Source organism: Pelodiscus sinensis, chromosome 2, assembly GCF_052426305.1.
Source record: "Pelodiscus sinensis isolate ZL-2025 chromosome 2, ASM5242630v1, whole genome shotgun sequence".
Classification (NCBI taxonomy): Eukaryota; Metazoa; Chordata; order Testudines; family Trionychidae; genus Pelodiscus; species Pelodiscus sinensis.
The window spans coordinates 228,798,674-228,815,919 of record NC_143053.1 but is presented as its reverse complement, the minus strand read 5'-3'; the positions used below and the strand labels follow the sequence as shown (position 1 = coordinate 228,815,919).

The window sequence follows — 17,246 nt, the reverse complement described above, 5'->3', positions numbered from 1 at the left end:
GATATTTCTTCCAGATTTCCGATTAACAAAGTGGCTTTAAATTTGGTTTAAATGTGGCCAATGGCAGATATTTGATTGTGTAAAAATACAAGTTTTTAAAAGAGTGCTGTTTCCATACTATAGTCTTCAATATTGTTAAAATCCACACACATAGTAAGAGGTAGGGGAGTCCCTCATATACTGAAGATATTGACTACTAAATGACTACCTCATATATTAGTAATTTAGTATATATTATAAATAAGGCAAATAATCATGACCAAAAACTGACCAAATACAATGCCAAAAATGAATATTTGAATGAAGTGCTCGATTCAGATACAATAAAAATATGTTGATGTTTAAAATGCACCTTGTAACTAACTCTCCTTTCTCTACATTTATAGATCTGGTTTGATGACGAAGTGCAAGATTACGTCTATAAAACAGAAGAGTGCTCTAAGTGATGCTTGGAATTCAAGGTAAACCAAACCAGAACAGTCCCAGTATTAAGCTCATGAGGCCAACTCAAACATCCTCCAGTACAAGAACATTCTTTTCTGACTCTTATTATAAATAAAATGCAAAGTACTCTTACCACTGGAATTTAGGGATGTGATATTTATTAATCTAGTTATGGAACAAGGTTGGATAAAAACATTACACAGAATGGCTGCCTCAGTGTTCAGTCTTGCTTGACAAATGACTCAGTCTCAGCTGATTTGTATGTAGAAATATAGTGAGAAAAATACAACCGGTGCACATATAGTACCTCTCCCTCTTCGTACTCCATGGAAATCCACCTTTTCTCCACCTTTCTTCTCTTTATGAGGGCCTCCATCACTGCTTTTGCCATCTTCTCCACCACACTTGACTTCACCTTTTCCTTCAACTGCTACCTCCATTATATCTTCAGCGGGCAGGTGAGCATGCTCAGAAAAAACAGCATTTTCCAACTGATGACTGTGATCTACTTCCAAGAAATGGGATGAATGCTGTAAAGATCCTTTGGCTGATGTAATGATTTCCAAGGGCTACAAAATAATGGCAGCATTTTGTTAATCTTAAAGTGTATGTTTTGTAAAATCTGACAGGTGTCAAATAAAAAGATGAAGTATACTCTTTTTACTTTTTTTAGGAGGTTCACCACTGTTAAAGTTTTGCTTTCAATAGAAGCAATTATCACCTTATAGGATGCTCATATTATTTTCTAGATGTCCTTTTCAGGTTAGAAAGACTACTTTAGAGGTTAGAGGAGATTTACCTTAATATAGCTGTTTGTAAAAGGGGGATAACTTGTTTACCTATCAGCTCAGAGGTGTTGAGGTTTATTGTTTGTAATTTGTAAAAAGCTTTAAATATTTAAAACATTATAATTACATTTAAAGTATAATTTAAATTCCAAAACGTTCCATCTGGAAATAAAACAAAACCTATGTGCCTTTTTTATAAAGAATTGATTATTAAAAATAGATAAATATTGTATCAAATATCTTTAAAGTACTGCTCAAGTTGTAAATTGCAAGGGGAGTTATTTTTAGATGTTACATTATTAAATATTATATCTTTGAAATTACTAAAAATGAAGCTTCAAAACCAAACTGAACACTATTTTGTTTCTCTTAAGACCAGTTACAGCAGTCTAGGGAATGTGGATACAAAAAAGTACTCTGACTTCAGCTGGCTGCATCTTGTCAGAATGCAAAATCACATTAGCCAACTTGAGTAGGCAGCGATTAAATTGCAGATATGTCACTTTGTTCTAGAATTTGGCCATCAGCTTACACCTTTCACAAAACAATCATTGCTAATAGCCTTTCATCAACTATCCTCTCTAAATTTGCAATGCTATAGGATTTAAACTATACACATGTACATCTGCTGAAAGGCAAGCCATGATAAAGGCCTGAGAAATGGATGGCAGCTACATTACAAACTCATTCCCAAGTTCATATGGCAGTTTGTACAGATTCCTCTTTAGACATGTAATATATCCTCTCCAGTTTGAGGAAAAGGTTTCACTTATCTGTAGTTGAGCCCCTTGACTTATAGAAGTACATGAGCCAAACAAAACGGCCAATGCAGTGTGATATTACCCCAAAAAATTGACTGGATATTTTTAAAAATCTGGTCAAGTTCAGAATTGAACTCAACGTGTCATATATCCCAGAAACCGCAGCCTATGTGACATTCTCAGTGCCATACAGGTAGTATATATATATTGTGGGGATGCGGCCCACATTACACAACTACATATTCAGCCCACAATGATAAACTGATTGAGAACCACTGATCTACATGCCATCTCTATTTACATACCCACAACTACATCTGAAAATGTACTTGCTATAATTCATAAACCTTATACTTTCAGAGCTTTCGCTATATTGTTGGTAAATCTTTCACAATGTCAAAAAATTATACTTGGCTTTTTCAGAGAGTACCCTCCAAAAGAGTTTTTTTTAATGTTTCAATTGGGATGATCAAAGCACTTCTAATGTTCAGTGTTTTCATGCAAATAGTATGCCAAGTTATCCATATAATTAAAGTGTTTCAGCAAGCTCAAACCATATATGCTTTAGTTAGAAAATCACCTGTGTAAGAGAGCTTGCAACAGTTCTGCCATACCACCTTCCACAGCAAATTTTAGTAGTGGGTGATGCTTGTAACAAGATGAAAGGAATCTTCCAGGATCCATAAAAACAATTAGATAGGAATGTAGTGTAATGGCTAGGGTACAAGCCTAGAATTTGGAAAATGTTGGGTTCAATTCTTTGTTCTACTATAATCTCACTATATGAGCTTAGGCAAGTTTCTCTGTATCTCAATTTTACAAATGTAGAGCTGAGATAACAGTGTTTCCTTCAGGCACTCAGATAGTAGGATAAAATGAGATTTTATTTAGATAAGGAGTGGTTAGAATATTTATTTAAATTATTTGTTTCTAATAAAAAAGGAAGATCACACATTTTACAGTAGAGCATTAAGTAATCCATGCACATCTTCTGTTGCTCCTGTTCATAATAAACAGGAGTTGTGAAACTCATTACATTCCACTTTAAAAATGTACCCCTTAGTCTGAAATATTTTTACCTCCTCTTGTCCAAATTGTTCCATAGAATCACAATAAACTTCACTGTCTGAATCACTTGTCAAGTGCTGAATTCCTGAAATCTCTTCAACGCTGTCTTCATTTGCACCTATGCATAATTGATACATGCCCAAACAATAAATACAAGGCCAATTCTGACAAAAAATAAGGAAATGATTCAATATTCAAGTGAGATACACTTGACAACATTTTGAATGTGGTAATTTTGCACCATAGATTAAAGATTAAGAATAAGAGTTACATAGTTATAGGTTATAAAACTACAACAGGCTGAAACTCCCTGGTCACTGTGCTTGGTGAACTGTTTGCGTCTTATCCTAAATACTAGGAAGTTAGGTTTGGTACACGCACAGAAAATAGAGTTCATCAGGGCCCTAATAGACTCTGCAGTTTGAGATCTCTCTAGACCTACTATTTTCAGACAATTTGTCACTTCTACCTCAGTCTGCAATCTCAGCCTTCCATGAAAATTCAGACATGGATCAAACTCTTGGGCTACATGTCCACTTGCATGCAGGTGCTCCGGTTTGCAAGGCTACATTTTCTCCCCCTCTAAATTTGGCTTGGCAGCAGTTTACTATAAAACACTTTTGGACAGACTGGTCCACCTTCCCCCTGATCCTGGACTCCTTACAGTGGCAGATGCTTCTTGAGAACATCTGTCAGGGTGTCCTTTGCATCTGGCCCTTCTCAAGCAAGACTGATATCCCCCTAGTGATCTGGTAAATACAGCTGGGATTGCTCTTTCCTAAGCTGCATTTATCTCTGGAGCATCACCATTTATTAGACATCAGGCAATACATAACCTTCTACCTGAACAGAACAAATTATTCTGTGCTCTGCCTTGCCAGTTTGTGTCATATGCGGATCCGATGAAGTGTCAAGAAGTCTCTTCACAGACAAACTCTAGATGGACAATATTCTGTATCATAACTGCATACAACATTGCTTCAGTTTCGCTCCCTCAGCAAGCACAAGCTCATTCAGCACAAGCATTCTCAGTGATTGTTCCATATTGGACATTTGTAGGGCTGTAACATGGTCACCCATTCCTGCATTTATGAATTGTTATGCCGTTACTACATCTTCTAGGGTGGATGCAACCTTCAGAAGGGCAGCCCTACAATTCTTATTCAAGCAAGGTCTGAGTCCTGCCTCTTGGAGGGAGGGGCGGAAGTGCTCACTGCTTGTTAGTCATCTAAGTGTGTACTTATGATATTAGTCCCCAATATGATGGGGACTAATTTAGTTACAACCACTCAAAAGAGAGATCTTGGAATCATTGTGGAGAGTTCTCTGAAAACATCCATTCAGTGGGCTGTAGCAGACAAAAAAGCAAATAGAATGTTAGGAATCATTAAAAAAGGGATAGAGAATAAGACAGAGAATATCTTATTGTCTCTATGTAAAACCCTGGTACGTTCACATCTTGAATACAATGTACAGATGTGGCGCCTCATCTCAGAAAGATATATTGGCATTGGAAAAGGTTCAGAAAAGGGCAACAAAAAATGATTAGTTGTTTGGAACAGGTCCGATATGAAAAGACATCAAAAGGACTTGGACTGGGGTGGAAAAAGGAGAATAAGGAAAAGTTATTTACTTATTCCCATAATATAAGAACGAGGGGTCACCAAATGAAATTAATAGGCAGCAGGTTTAAAAGAAACAAAAGGAAGTTTTTCTTCACGCAGCACAGTCAACCTATGGAACTCCTTGCCAGAGGATGTGGTGAAGATTAGGACTTTTAACAGGGTTCAAAATAGAGCTAGATAAATTCATGGAGGTTAGGTCCACCAATGGCCATTAGCCAGGATGGGTAGGAATGGTGTCCTAGCCTCTGTTTGTCTAGAAATGGAGGACAGAAGAGGGATCACATGATAATTACCTATTGTGTTCCCTCCCTCTGGGGCATCTGGTATTGGCCACTGTCAACAGACAGGATACTGGGCTAGTTGGACCTTTGGTCTGACCCAGTATGGCTGTTCTTATGCAGTTGCATCTACTCCAAAAAGAAACATGAAAAATGTGCATCTACTTAAAGAAAAAAATGTAACCATGATTTTCTTAAGATGTGATGTAGATGTACATTCAGAAACAGATTACACTTTTGTGGGGGTCTTTTTCCTTACCCGTTCTGCCTGCAGTCCCCCTCTATTCTTTCTTGCACTTCTGCCAGGGAAATGGGGTCGAGGCACAGGGGTTTGCCTCACTCCATCCGTTCAGTGCTTCTGCTAGGCAATGGGGTCTGGGTACAGAGGCTTCCCCCACTCCCTGGCAGGAACCCTAGGTGGGCAGAGTAGGTCATGGAACCCATTTTTCTTAGAACTCAAGGAAGCAAATTGGAGGCTTAGAACAGCACCACATCATACAGTCAAGGGAAAGGCTATGGTCATGAGGTGCAAGCACTACCCCTCTACAGGTGCTTCTACATAAATTCTCTGGGTTCAGCTTGCACATACCTCAGTGGAATACATATCTCAAAGAACCACAATTAGAGTAATTACCCATATCATTCTTGTTCTAGAACAAAGGAATTAATCCTTTGTTTACTTCACTCCCTTTCCCAAACACATTATGGAGCAGTATTTCAATCTGAAATTGTTGATGTCTCCAGGTTAAAGTTCAAGTTAGCCACTTAAACATTTGAGTTCATAAATACAGTCTTTGCAAGTTATAATATAAATCTGCATGATTTCCATCCAGTTACTTCTTAGATTCAAATTCAAATAGAATGTTATCATATATGGAATTTTAAAACAAAAACAAATTAAGTAAATTCTTGAAATTAACAATGGTTTCGGGCCTGCCTGTCTCTGGATTCATGTGTTTTACTATTACAGATCTTAAGTTTATTTAAACCTGTATTCTAATTTTAATCACATTTAATTTTCTTTCTTAAAAGATTCTGTGGTTAAGGGGAACCAGCTGCAGCCCTTGAAATTCCTGGAGTAAGATTTGCACAAAGAATATCCTCCTGAGGGGGGGGAAAAAAAAAAAAAGATAACATACTCATGTGAGGACAATACCTTGGCGAACATCATTATTAGTTTCCACCGTTAATTCTAGTTTTTGCTCCACTTTCTTTATTTCTTCCTCCATATTTACGCCGTTCAGGGCAGATTTAGTCTGGGTGCGAATTGGCAAATCTGAAATAAAACTGTCCTTGTAACAGCCATTGGTGACAATACTTTCCAAATCCTTAACTGCTGTTGAGTCCTGCTTCAGATTCTCATAGTCTGTGAAAGAACAAGAAAACCTTGCAAATAAAAACCTTTGTGACTTATGGTAAAAGACACATTTCTGCAGATAACTGACTTTCTGATGTGTGTATTACTTGTATGGTTTGAATCAGATTTAGATTACATTTTTATTTGGACTTATGTTCACAGAGTTAGTCCTGCTCCTTTAAAGATTAATCTTAAAGCAAAAAAATCATAAATTTTTATTCTACATAGCAAGTAAAATAGGTATTTTTAAATATAAAAGTGGCAAAAACATTGTATCCCTCATCAGTTACTGAAACTGAAGAGGATTATTACAGTTTTCTTGTTGACAAAAATATATAAACAACTACGTTCTAAATGCATATTTTCTCTTGGTTTTCATATGACACTGTATTCCCCACACACACACACACACACAAAAAGTTCTCACTGTAACTCTTCTTCAACCAAAGATAAAAGGAGAGAAGGAAATAGGATTTGTAATTCTATGGTTATATCCCATATGCCTACATACACTCTCAGCCACCCATGAGATAAACAGGTCCTAAATATAAAACAATAACCACCCACAACAACTTTGGCCCTGATCCCGTATGCTATTATCCTTAATTCTTCACCTTGGAATTCAGGTTGAAAGGTGATCCCATTCTTCATATGTATTCCTCTGTGCAGTTTGTATAAACAAAATAAACCCACTGATATATCTCACACATGACATTCAAGATTTGCAACCATTTAGGGTAATAATACTACCCTGTGTATTGGAAAAGGTAACATTCAGGACTCAAATATACCTTTTTCACTTTGCTGTATTTCTTTTTCCTCTTCTTCATGATCCTCTGCCTCTTCTGATTCTGCTCCACTGTCACTGCTCTCAGCTTTACCATTTACAGCCTTGGAATTTGGTGTGGAAGTCATAACATTACCAAGGTCTAAAGACAAATTTTAAATAAACAAGAATAGTATTTATTATTAAGCCACAGTTTAGCATAAAGTTATTTAATAGCTATTTATAAAATTTTCAGACTAGAGCATTTCTCCAATATGCTCAATTTAATTTCACCTTATCTTATTTAATTTTTAAATAATCATCATATTTACTGTCCCTCACTATAACACAGCCAGCATGTAATTGCAGATGAATTGCTTCCTCTGATCAGATAAAAAATAGTCTAGGAACTAACTGACAAAAGACACTATTCTTGCTATGCTGTTAACATCAAAGAGATGGAAAATGTTACCTCATTTATAGCACTACAGCAGTAATATTATAGAGGAGACTGAAATGGCTACTCTGTTCTAACCCCACACATCTATATTTCTCTAAAAATCCTATTGGGTTTAAATGTCTCAAGTTCTCTTTCAGCCCAAAGGTCAATTTTGGAAGAAAGTTTGTAAAACACCATTCACTCATATGAGGAATATAAATGTGAAGGGGTACAGTTCTTCACATATTTATTTTGGCATTCTAACGTATGGCTTATCTCTACTACTTCAGCTCTATTATACAATGAGCATCAGTGAAATCAAGTGCCTTTGAACTGTTTGAAGAAAATTCACTTAAGGAAGTACTCTCTTTGAATGATATAGTAGTGTGACATAGCGAGCATGCAGTACACTCTGTTTGGGCAGGTCAGGCATTCACAGGTTGCTGTGTTTGGGCTGTGGATGACCCTTACTGGCCTGTGTCTGTAAGCACTGCCCAGTGGGGGCGGGGGGTGGCTGAGGACCCTGAGGTCACATAGACAGTGACCCAACAGGTCCTACCTGTTGAGGGTAGGGACTGAACAAAGGAAGTGAGTGTTTGAGGGAAGGGTCAGTTTCTGGCTAGGAAACATGATGGGAACAGTCTAAGCAAAATGCTGGGAGTTTAGGGGCCTAGGCACCCCTCCCCAAAGGGTCTATGGCCGCCTGGCCCTGATTCCTTATACCCACATCATGCCTACGCTGTGCTGTATCCTGGAGAAACAATAAACCCTCTCTATTCTACTGATTGGCGGAGTCTGTTCTTGCTGCTATGGTGGTGCATGATCAGGGATCCCCGACGCGCTGCCACAAGTAGGCACTATTTTCTTTAATGATTTAAAGAGACCCAGTTGTGGTCTTTAGACTTGCATTCACACGCTAGCATCTATCTGGAGAAGTGTACATGAAAATAAAGAGAGGTGCGATGTTTTCAATGATTAGATGCTGAAATAAAAAAGTGCACTTTGAATGTCTAATTAAAAATGTATTTTAAAAAGCAAGCCGCACTGAAATAAACATTTCAATAGGTGCCAGGCTACAGATATAAAAAGGAGTTCCACATCTGCTCTCATTTGAAGGATCATTATTAAAATAGACAAGTTAATTCCAATGTGTAATGAATTGGGCATTCTCGTTTAAATGCAAAAGGAAAGTCAGTCGAGAACATTCTCACAGTTCTACCACACTAGACATATATATTAAGATATATATTGATATCAGACAATAAAAGTACAAAGTGATAATGGAACAGAGTTGTATTGGGACCCTTAAACTTTTGAACTTCTTAAGATCCAGGCTTAATTCTTGTCTGCTTTGTCACACTTATTGTATTAGCACAGTTTTTACATTAATTATAAAAGATAAAGATATGGGTTGCATAATAATATGTAATTACATTAGATTTATTAAACATGCTCTAATATTTTATTTGCAGCAATGTAATTTAGTGTTCAGAGTTTTCTGTGTAAACTAACCTTCAGGCAAGGGAGGCAGGTGGGCTAGCCACACTCCTCTAGTTTCAAGAAACTATGGTCTAATTTGATCACTGTCAAAAATATGAGTGAATATATGATCCCTTGCTTCCCATATTTCTATTTTTTTTTAAAGTGCTTGTAAGGAAACCTGTTTTGCAAAATGGAAAGTCCCAGCATTTTCTCAATATATTACTGAGGAATTGTGCCTTATTTAAAGGGAAGTACAATGGAGGATATTTTATTTTGGGGGCAGGAAGAGGCTAATTGGCTAATAATTATATACTCAAGATTCCCACAACGTGAACAGGAGCAAAAGACAGGGAAGCTTTCTTCCTACCACCTTTCCCCATGCGCCCTGCTCAAACACTTAGGATCTAAATAGGGAATACAAGAGTAGGAGGTAATGGCTTCATGCACCATGTTCTTCCTGAGAGCAGGAGAGGGGAAACTAAAATCTGAAACCTTTGAACTATACTCAAATAGCTTAAAAGCCACAACTTTACCATAAATGCATTCTATAGACTTTATTATTTTATTTTGTACCATAGAGAAGAGCTACTCAACACATGGCCTGTGGGGCCACGTGCAGCCCATGGCCCCTTTGTATGTAGCCTGCGATGCGGTTTGGGTTTACGCGGGGCTGAACATACAGCCCACGGGTGGAAGCCAAAACGAAAAAGTAATCAATACAACGGTCTTCTGTTGATATGCATTTTAGTAGATAAATTCCTGGATTGTCATTGCTCATTAAAAGTGCTGTCATATGGGGAAATCGGATAAATATTGCATTATACTAATATCAGCAGAACTGGCTTAAATGGGGCCTGCGGGTTGCACAATTTTGCCTTAATCTTTGTATTTATGCCCATCAGTGTGAAAGAAGCTATTTGCATATATATGTGCATGTATATGCAACCACACTTAAGTTGTGGCCCTCAGCATGTGCTGTGACGTATCTCTGTGGCCCCCAGGGCTTCCAAAGTTGAGTAGCCCTGCTGTAGAGGCTTGTTTTAATTAAATATAATCTCACTCAGGTGAATATTAAACCCAGCGAGAACAAATACCAAGGAGATCTTAATCACTTGGGCTATGTCTAGACTGCCTCTTCTTGCACAAGAGAATATGCAAACAACACGAAGAGGTAAATATTGCCATGCCTCATTTGCATATTTAATGAGCCGCCATTTTGCACAAAAACACTCTCTTGCACAAGAGCCATTCTTCCTGAAAAAAATCAGCAGAACGGCTCTTGCGCAACAGTGGGTTTCTGTGCAAAAAGGAGCAGTGTAGACTGCTCCTTCTTGCACAAAAGCCCCTTGCGCAAAAATGGTGGCTCATTAAGTATGCAAATGAGGCACAGCGATATTCATCTCTATGCCTCATTTGCATATGTTCTTGCACAAGACTGGTCAGTGTAGTCATAGAGAAAGAAAGAGAGAGAAAGTTGGGTGAGGAGAAGCAATCATATGTAGTATATGAAACAGTGGCACAGTAGCAGAATGAAGGCCAACAGGAAGGGCAATGGAATAGAGCAATTGGCAGGGAATATTTAAGTGGGGAGCAAGACTAAAATGGATGGAAGAAAGGGGGAAAAGAAAACGGCACAATGTCTTGCTAAACTTCCTGAGCTCTATTCATTTTTCTGTCAGCTATACAAATCACTAAAGTGATTTTGGAAAAAGTAATACAGTAGGCACTTTCCTAAAAGGAACCCCATTATGCTGCTGCTTTGGGGTGGTGATACATATCGGCAGGGCTCGCCGAACGACAGCGAGCCCTGCTCGCCAGCCGTGCACAGATGGCCCAAACCCGGCTCTTCTGGGCTACAATCTACTCGCCCCGAGAGAGTAGATTGTATTATTTGTCAAGCCCTGCATATCAGAATTCTGGTTTAGCATGGGCAGTGCCCTTTTATCAAAGCATCTAGCATACCTCTGTTCACATCCCATCCTTTGAGTTTTTCACAGTTTTTCAGAAAACTTAAATAAAATCTTAGCTTCTGAATTGGCACAAGTTTCTCTCATGAAACTGTAACAACCATAAATATTGTTGATCCCATCAATAGCACTTTGTGGAATACTGCGCACACTCATTATCTTAGTCTTGTTATCATTACTTTCATTAACAATAACTAGCTGTGTAGGCCCCACACCTTAAAAGACAGTGGTTATTTTGGGCCCTTGGGAAGAGCCATAAAATTATCTTTTTCTTCCTCATACTATAGCACCAGGTTTTAAAATATCTTTTGATATGGCTTGCAGTCATACCACCACATGCACTGATCCCCCCCGCTCCCCGTTCAATTAAGGTCAGCTCAATTCTTAGGTGGCAGACCTCAAAGAACATCCAAATACAGCAGAATGTGATCTTAGTGTTAGAGTATGTTTTTTTTCCCCTGAACTTATACATTCATTCCAGATCATACTGCATTTTGCTTCTGAAAATGAAGGGTTAATAGTAGTGTCCTGGCTCAGGCCTAAGCTATATAATTATATTTCACTACTTTAAGTGCTCTCTGCATTGCCTACAGAATTCTTTGCTTCCTTTCCTGAACCGCTGCATCCTTTTAGTGCCTTTCAGTGAAGGGTGGAGTGAGTACATTGTCTATAGTTTCTTGTAAGATGTGAGGTTTAGCTGATCTTCATAAGGTTCATTAATCTTGAGTTGAAAAGCACATAAAAAGATCAAGATAATATTATTTGTGCAGTCCATGGGACAGGAACAATTGAAAATTTGATAACAGATGATGGCATCAGAGTGGTTCCTCAGCATGTTGTCAGAGGGCATCTTAATCTCCTTGTCGCTCTCCTAATACAATACGTAACTTTCTAACATTTCTTACAATGGAAATTTTCCCAGTTGTGATCTCTGCCTAACACATGTGCAGGGTAGCAGCTGGCTGTGCAATCACCTGCCCTATTTATTGCAACTGTCACCACAAATGAGACAAGAGAGGATTCTATCAAACGGAGACTGAACTAAGTATCAGATTGTTCAATCTTCTATCTATACATCTACCAGTGATTTATCCACTCCAGTTTTGGATGTGACATTAATGAGAAATGTCTTCAATACTTCCTATGAAAATTTATCCCAAAGGTTGCTGGATCTTTTCACAGTAAGATTTCAACACTATTCACCCTAATTTTTTCCTTTTCTAATTTAATTCTTCCTAATCTTAGTTATACCTTGTAATATAGATAATCACTCTCAGCTCTTGGTGTTTACACTCTTGAAATATGTGGAAACTGATCCTGTCCACACTCCTCCTTCACCATTACCTGAGGGCTGAGGCATATCCAGAGTTGTTCCTATACTTAGGGTCCTACCAAATTAACAGCCATGAAAATTTTTTTTATCATAGACCATGAAATCTGGCCTTGGTGGGTTTTTTTTGTTTTTTTACACCCTGTACTATACAGATTTCACGAGGAAGACCAGTGTTTCTCAAATTGGGGGTCCTCACGCAAGGCAGTTGTGAGAAAGAGGGGTTACAAAGTTATTTTAGGGGGAATCACAGTATTGTCACTCTTACTTCTACGCTGACTTCAGAAATGGGCAGATGGAGAGTGGTGCTTGTTGACCAGGCACCTACCTTAGGCTGTGTACACTACAAAGAAAAGTTGGAAAAAGATACGCCAATTGCAAACCACCAAATGTTGGGGAAAAAAACCCTCTTTCGGAACATCACTTCTTCCTCGTAGAACGAGGTTTACAGGGATGCCGAAAAAATGCATCTGCAATGTAGAAGTAGCCTCAGACAGCAGTACCTGTCAGAAGTAGCACAGAAGTAAGGGTGGCAATACCATACCTCTGCCATTCTTACTTCTGTGCTGCTGACTTCCGAGCTGGGCAGTTGGAACAGTGGTGGCTAGGGTTGCCAGGTGTTGGGTTTTTGCCCAGACAGTCCGGTATTTGTGGCCCCTGTCCGTTAAAATGTAAAAGGTCTGGTATTTTCTTCTGTTTTTCTCGGACAGAAGCCCAGCAGAGACATTTTTCCCCTGCTGCATCTGGCGGGGGGGGGGGGGGGGGGGTGTAAGGGAAGTGGGGAGATTTAGAGGGACAGCGACCTTTCTTGCCCCCCTCCTCCCGCAATAGCTTTGGTCCCCCGTGGTTTGGTTTCCTTTGGTTTTTTTTCTTCAACCAATTTTTTTCCCCCACCATGTTTGGGATTTTTTGTGAAAGTATCTGGCAACCCTAGTGGTGGCTGCTGACTGAGGGCCCAGCTCTGCAGGAAGCAGTGTAGAAGTAAGGGTAGCAATATCATACTGTGCCATCCTTACTTTTGCACTGCTGTTGTCTCGGTCTTCAGAGCAGGGCTCCTGGCTAGCAATCGCTGCTCTCCAGCTGCTCAGCTCTGAAGGCAGTGCTACCATGAACAGCAGTGTAGAAGTAAGGATAACCACAACTCCCCTGCAATAACCTTGTTACTTCCTCCAGATCCCTTCTGGGTTAGGACCTCTACAATTACAACCCCATGAAATTTCATATTTAAATAGCTGAAATCATGTAATTTACATCTTTTTTTAATCCTGTGACCATCAAATTGACCAAAATGAGTTGTGAATTTGGTAGGGAGGGTCCTTATTTGAATTCCAAACAACTATCTGGTCAATCACACTCATCCTTTTATTCACTATTTTTGAGCATTCACAAATAAAGTTTTTGTTGGTACAAATGCTGGAGGAATGGCTGTTATACAAATATCTGTACTGATATGCAATAAGGCTATTCAGAGAAGATGAGTCTGTATCAACTTTCTGCTTTTAGTCTCACCCAGTGCAGAGAATATGGACATCCCCTCCACCTTTACTTGTGCCGTTTCCTCTCACAGAACCTTGGACTTTCAGATTCCCCTTCCCCTAGTCCCATAGTGTATGTCCACACAGCAGCGTTATTTTGGAATAACTGACATTATTCCAAAATAATAAAGAGCGTGTCTACACTACAAGCATTTATTTTGAAATAATGTTGAGCAGAAGGACTTCTTACTCTGACTCATGATAACTCTCATTTCACGAGGAGTAAGGGAAGTTGGAGGAAGAGTATTCTTCCTTCAACTTCCTGCTGTGTAAACAGTGCCAAAACCTGAGTTAAGCTATTTTGACTTAAGCTATGCAAGTTAAGCTATTTTGACTTAAGCTATAGTTGCGTAGCTTAATTTGACTTTAGTCCTTCGCGCTCCTCGGCGCTACTGGACCAACCCAGCAGCACCCCAGCTGCTCTGCCCCAGGCATCCCCAAGTCAGCCGCTGCTGAAACTGACCAGTGGCTGACTACAGGAAGCCCAAGGCAGAGTTGCTCTGCCCCAGGCTTCCTGGAATCAGCCGCTGATCAGTTTCAGCAGCGGCTGACTTGGGGACACCTGGGGTAGAGCAGCTGGGGTGCTGCTGGGTTGGTCCCCGCAGCGCCGAGGTGCGGCGCTGCGGGGACCTACCCGGCAGCGCCCCAGCTGCTCTGTCCCAGGTGTCCAGATTCAGCTGCTGTTGAAACTGATCAGCGGCTGATTCCAGGAAGCCTGGGGCATTGAAACTCTGCCTTGGGCTTCCTGTAGTCAGCCGCTGGTCAGTTTCAGCAGCGGCTGAATCTGGACGCCAGTTCCGACTTACATACAAATTCAATTTAAGAACAAACCTACAGTCCCTATCTTGTACGTAACCCGTGGACTGCCTGTATTTAGATTTTCAGAAAGCCTTTGACAAGGTCCCTCACTAAAGGCTCTTAAACCAAGTAAGCTGTCATAGGATAAGAAGCAACGGGTAGGAATAAATTATCAGTTTTTCAGAATGGAAAGAGATAACTAGTGGTGTTTTGCAGTGGTCTGTACTGAAACCAATCCTATTCAACATGTTCGTAAATGATCTAGAGAAAGGGGTAAACAGCGAGGTGGCAAAATTTGCAGATGACACAAAACTCCTCAATACAGTTAAGACCAAAGCAGACAGTGAAGAGCTTCAAAAGGATCTCACAAAACTAGGTGACTGGGCAACAAAACGGCGAATGAATTTTAATGATAAATGCAAAGTAAGGTATACTGGAAAACATAATCCCAACTATACATATAAGACGATGGGGACTAATTTAGCTGTTACCACTCAAGAGAATGATCTTGGATAGTTCTCTGAAAACATGCAACATTCAGCAACAGTCAAAAAACCCCACAAATGGAATGTTAGGAATCATTAAGAAAAGGATGGAAAACAACACAGAATGTCTTATTGCTTCTATATAAAACCATTGTACACCCATATCTTGAATAATGTGACCATATCTACATGTAGTATCTAAAAAAAAAAAAAAAAAAAAAGGTATTTTGGCACTGGAAAACATTCAGAAAAGGGCAACAAATGATGAGGGGTTTGGAACAGATGGCATATGAAGAGAGATTAAAAAGACTGGGACTTTTCATCTTAGAAAAGAGGAGACTAAGGAGGGAATATGATAGTGGCCTATAAAATCATGGATGGCATAGAGAAAGTAAATAAGGAAAAATTACTACTTCCTCCCATAACACTAGAACTAAAGGTCACCAAATGAAAATAATACATGGTAGGTTTAAAAACAAACAAAAGAAAGCACTTCTTCACACAACTCAGTCAACCCGTGGAACTCCTTGCCAGATGATGTTGTGGAGACTTAGATAAGGCTATCTGCAGGAAACACTTTGGCAAGCCAGAATTATAGAGCATGATTCCGCTGTAATTTTTCACTAATTTGAGAGTTACACTGATGTGTCTTTGAGGGAGACATGACCAGCTTTTAGGCAAAAAGTTAAGTGCATTAGTATAAACATTAAATGTTGTAGCTAGCTAGATGAAGATAACTACCCCAGTTTGTGTTCATAAGTTTATTTCTAGGTAGTTCCTGCTGCTTTGAGTCTAGGAAATATAATTCCCAGGATGCAGTGGGGACAAAGAGAAGGAATAGGAAAAAAAGGAAGAATGTGAGCTCTGTTAAAGAGCAAGGGGAATAAACCTTAACTTTGCTGTTATCATTGAACCACAAGGTTAGAAGGAAACACAAGGCTCATCTAGTGTAACTGCCTGCCAAGCTGCTGAATTTGTTGTATTTAAACCATCCAAGACTGATGGCTATCCAGCCTTCTTTTGAAAAAATCACTAACAAAGGAGCTTCTACAGCCTCCTTGGGCAGTCTGTTATTACACTTAGAATTTTTTTTTCCTGAGGCTGTCTAGACTAAGAGACAAGATCAAATTTATTAATATTGAGTTTTTAGCACCCAATTTTGTAAAGTCAAAGGTGCATGCTCCCACTGCACAAAATAATTTGACTTAGTTTGAAGTAGCACATCCCCATTATGGTGGGTATCAGACTTTGGAGAGTAATGTACTGTGGGTCATTCCTTTGCATTCTGGGTTATACTCCCAGTACATACTGGGATCAAAACTGTGCAGCAGGTGTTTTTGGGTACATGTTGTCAGCAGCCCATAATCCATTTGTTTCTAGCCTCCCTCCACCCCACAATGGCAAATTGTATTCACACCTTTTATCTTGCGGATTATCCACACAGTCGCCATTGCAACGTAAGCATAGATCCCATCATGGATATTATTCATCATCAAAGCTTTATGATGCTGACATTAGTCTTGGTGCACCTAATGCTGAAATATATTCAGAGTGTATGTAGAGTCCACCGGAACAAGGGAAAAAAATCTCAGGAGGCCATAAACATATTGTTCTGCAAAGCCCTTGAGTTGAGTGAATTGCAAATGCCTCCAGCACACAGCAGAATGCTGGTTCTGGTGCATGAGACAAGGGCTACGTCTAGACTACATGCCTCTGTCGCCAGAGGCATGTAGATTAGGCTACCAGACATAGTAAAATGAAGCGGCGATTTAAATAATTGCCGCTTCATTTACATTTACATGGCTGCCGCTCCTGGGATGAGGTTTACCTGGGTGGTCGACAAATACCTTTGATGTCGACACCCGCGCGTCCAGACTATCGCGCTGAGCCGATAAACAGCTGATCAGCTGTTTGTCGGCTCAGCGCAGCAGCCATGTAAATTTAAATGAAGCGGCGATTGTTTAAATCGCCGCTTCATTTTACTATGTCTGGTAGCCTAATCTACATGCCTCTGGCGACAGGCATGTAGTCTAGATGTACCCAAGCAGACCGGTAGGACAACATTGCAATGTGCACAGACAACAATCAATAACGGCAACAAAACTCTTTCATGTTTAAGGCCA

The 17,246-nt window shown here is 39.5% G+C and overlaps 1 protein-coding gene across 4 annotated transcripts in view; it reads right to left on the bottom strand.

The window, feature by feature from the left end:
- The window catches only part of ACBD5 (acyl-CoA binding domain containing 5), a 47,804-nt gene that overhangs the window by 7,044 nt on the left and 23,514 nt on the right, over window positions 1–17,246 (bottom strand). For all 4 annotated transcript variants that reach the window (XM_006115266.5, XM_089776751.1, XM_089776752.1 and 1 more), the window contains 4 exons: window positions 7,113–7,250; window positions 6,121–6,330; window positions 3,073–3,179; window positions 752–1,013 (listed from right to left, as the gene is read on the bottom strand). In XM_006115266.5, the coding sequence (XP_006115328.2) occupies window positions 752–1,013; window positions 3,073–3,179; window positions 6,121–6,330; window positions 7,113–7,250 (717 nt within the window). The remainder of the gene's footprint in view (window positions 1–751; window positions 1,014–3,072; window positions 3,180–6,120; window positions 6,331–7,112; window positions 7,251–17,246) is intronic.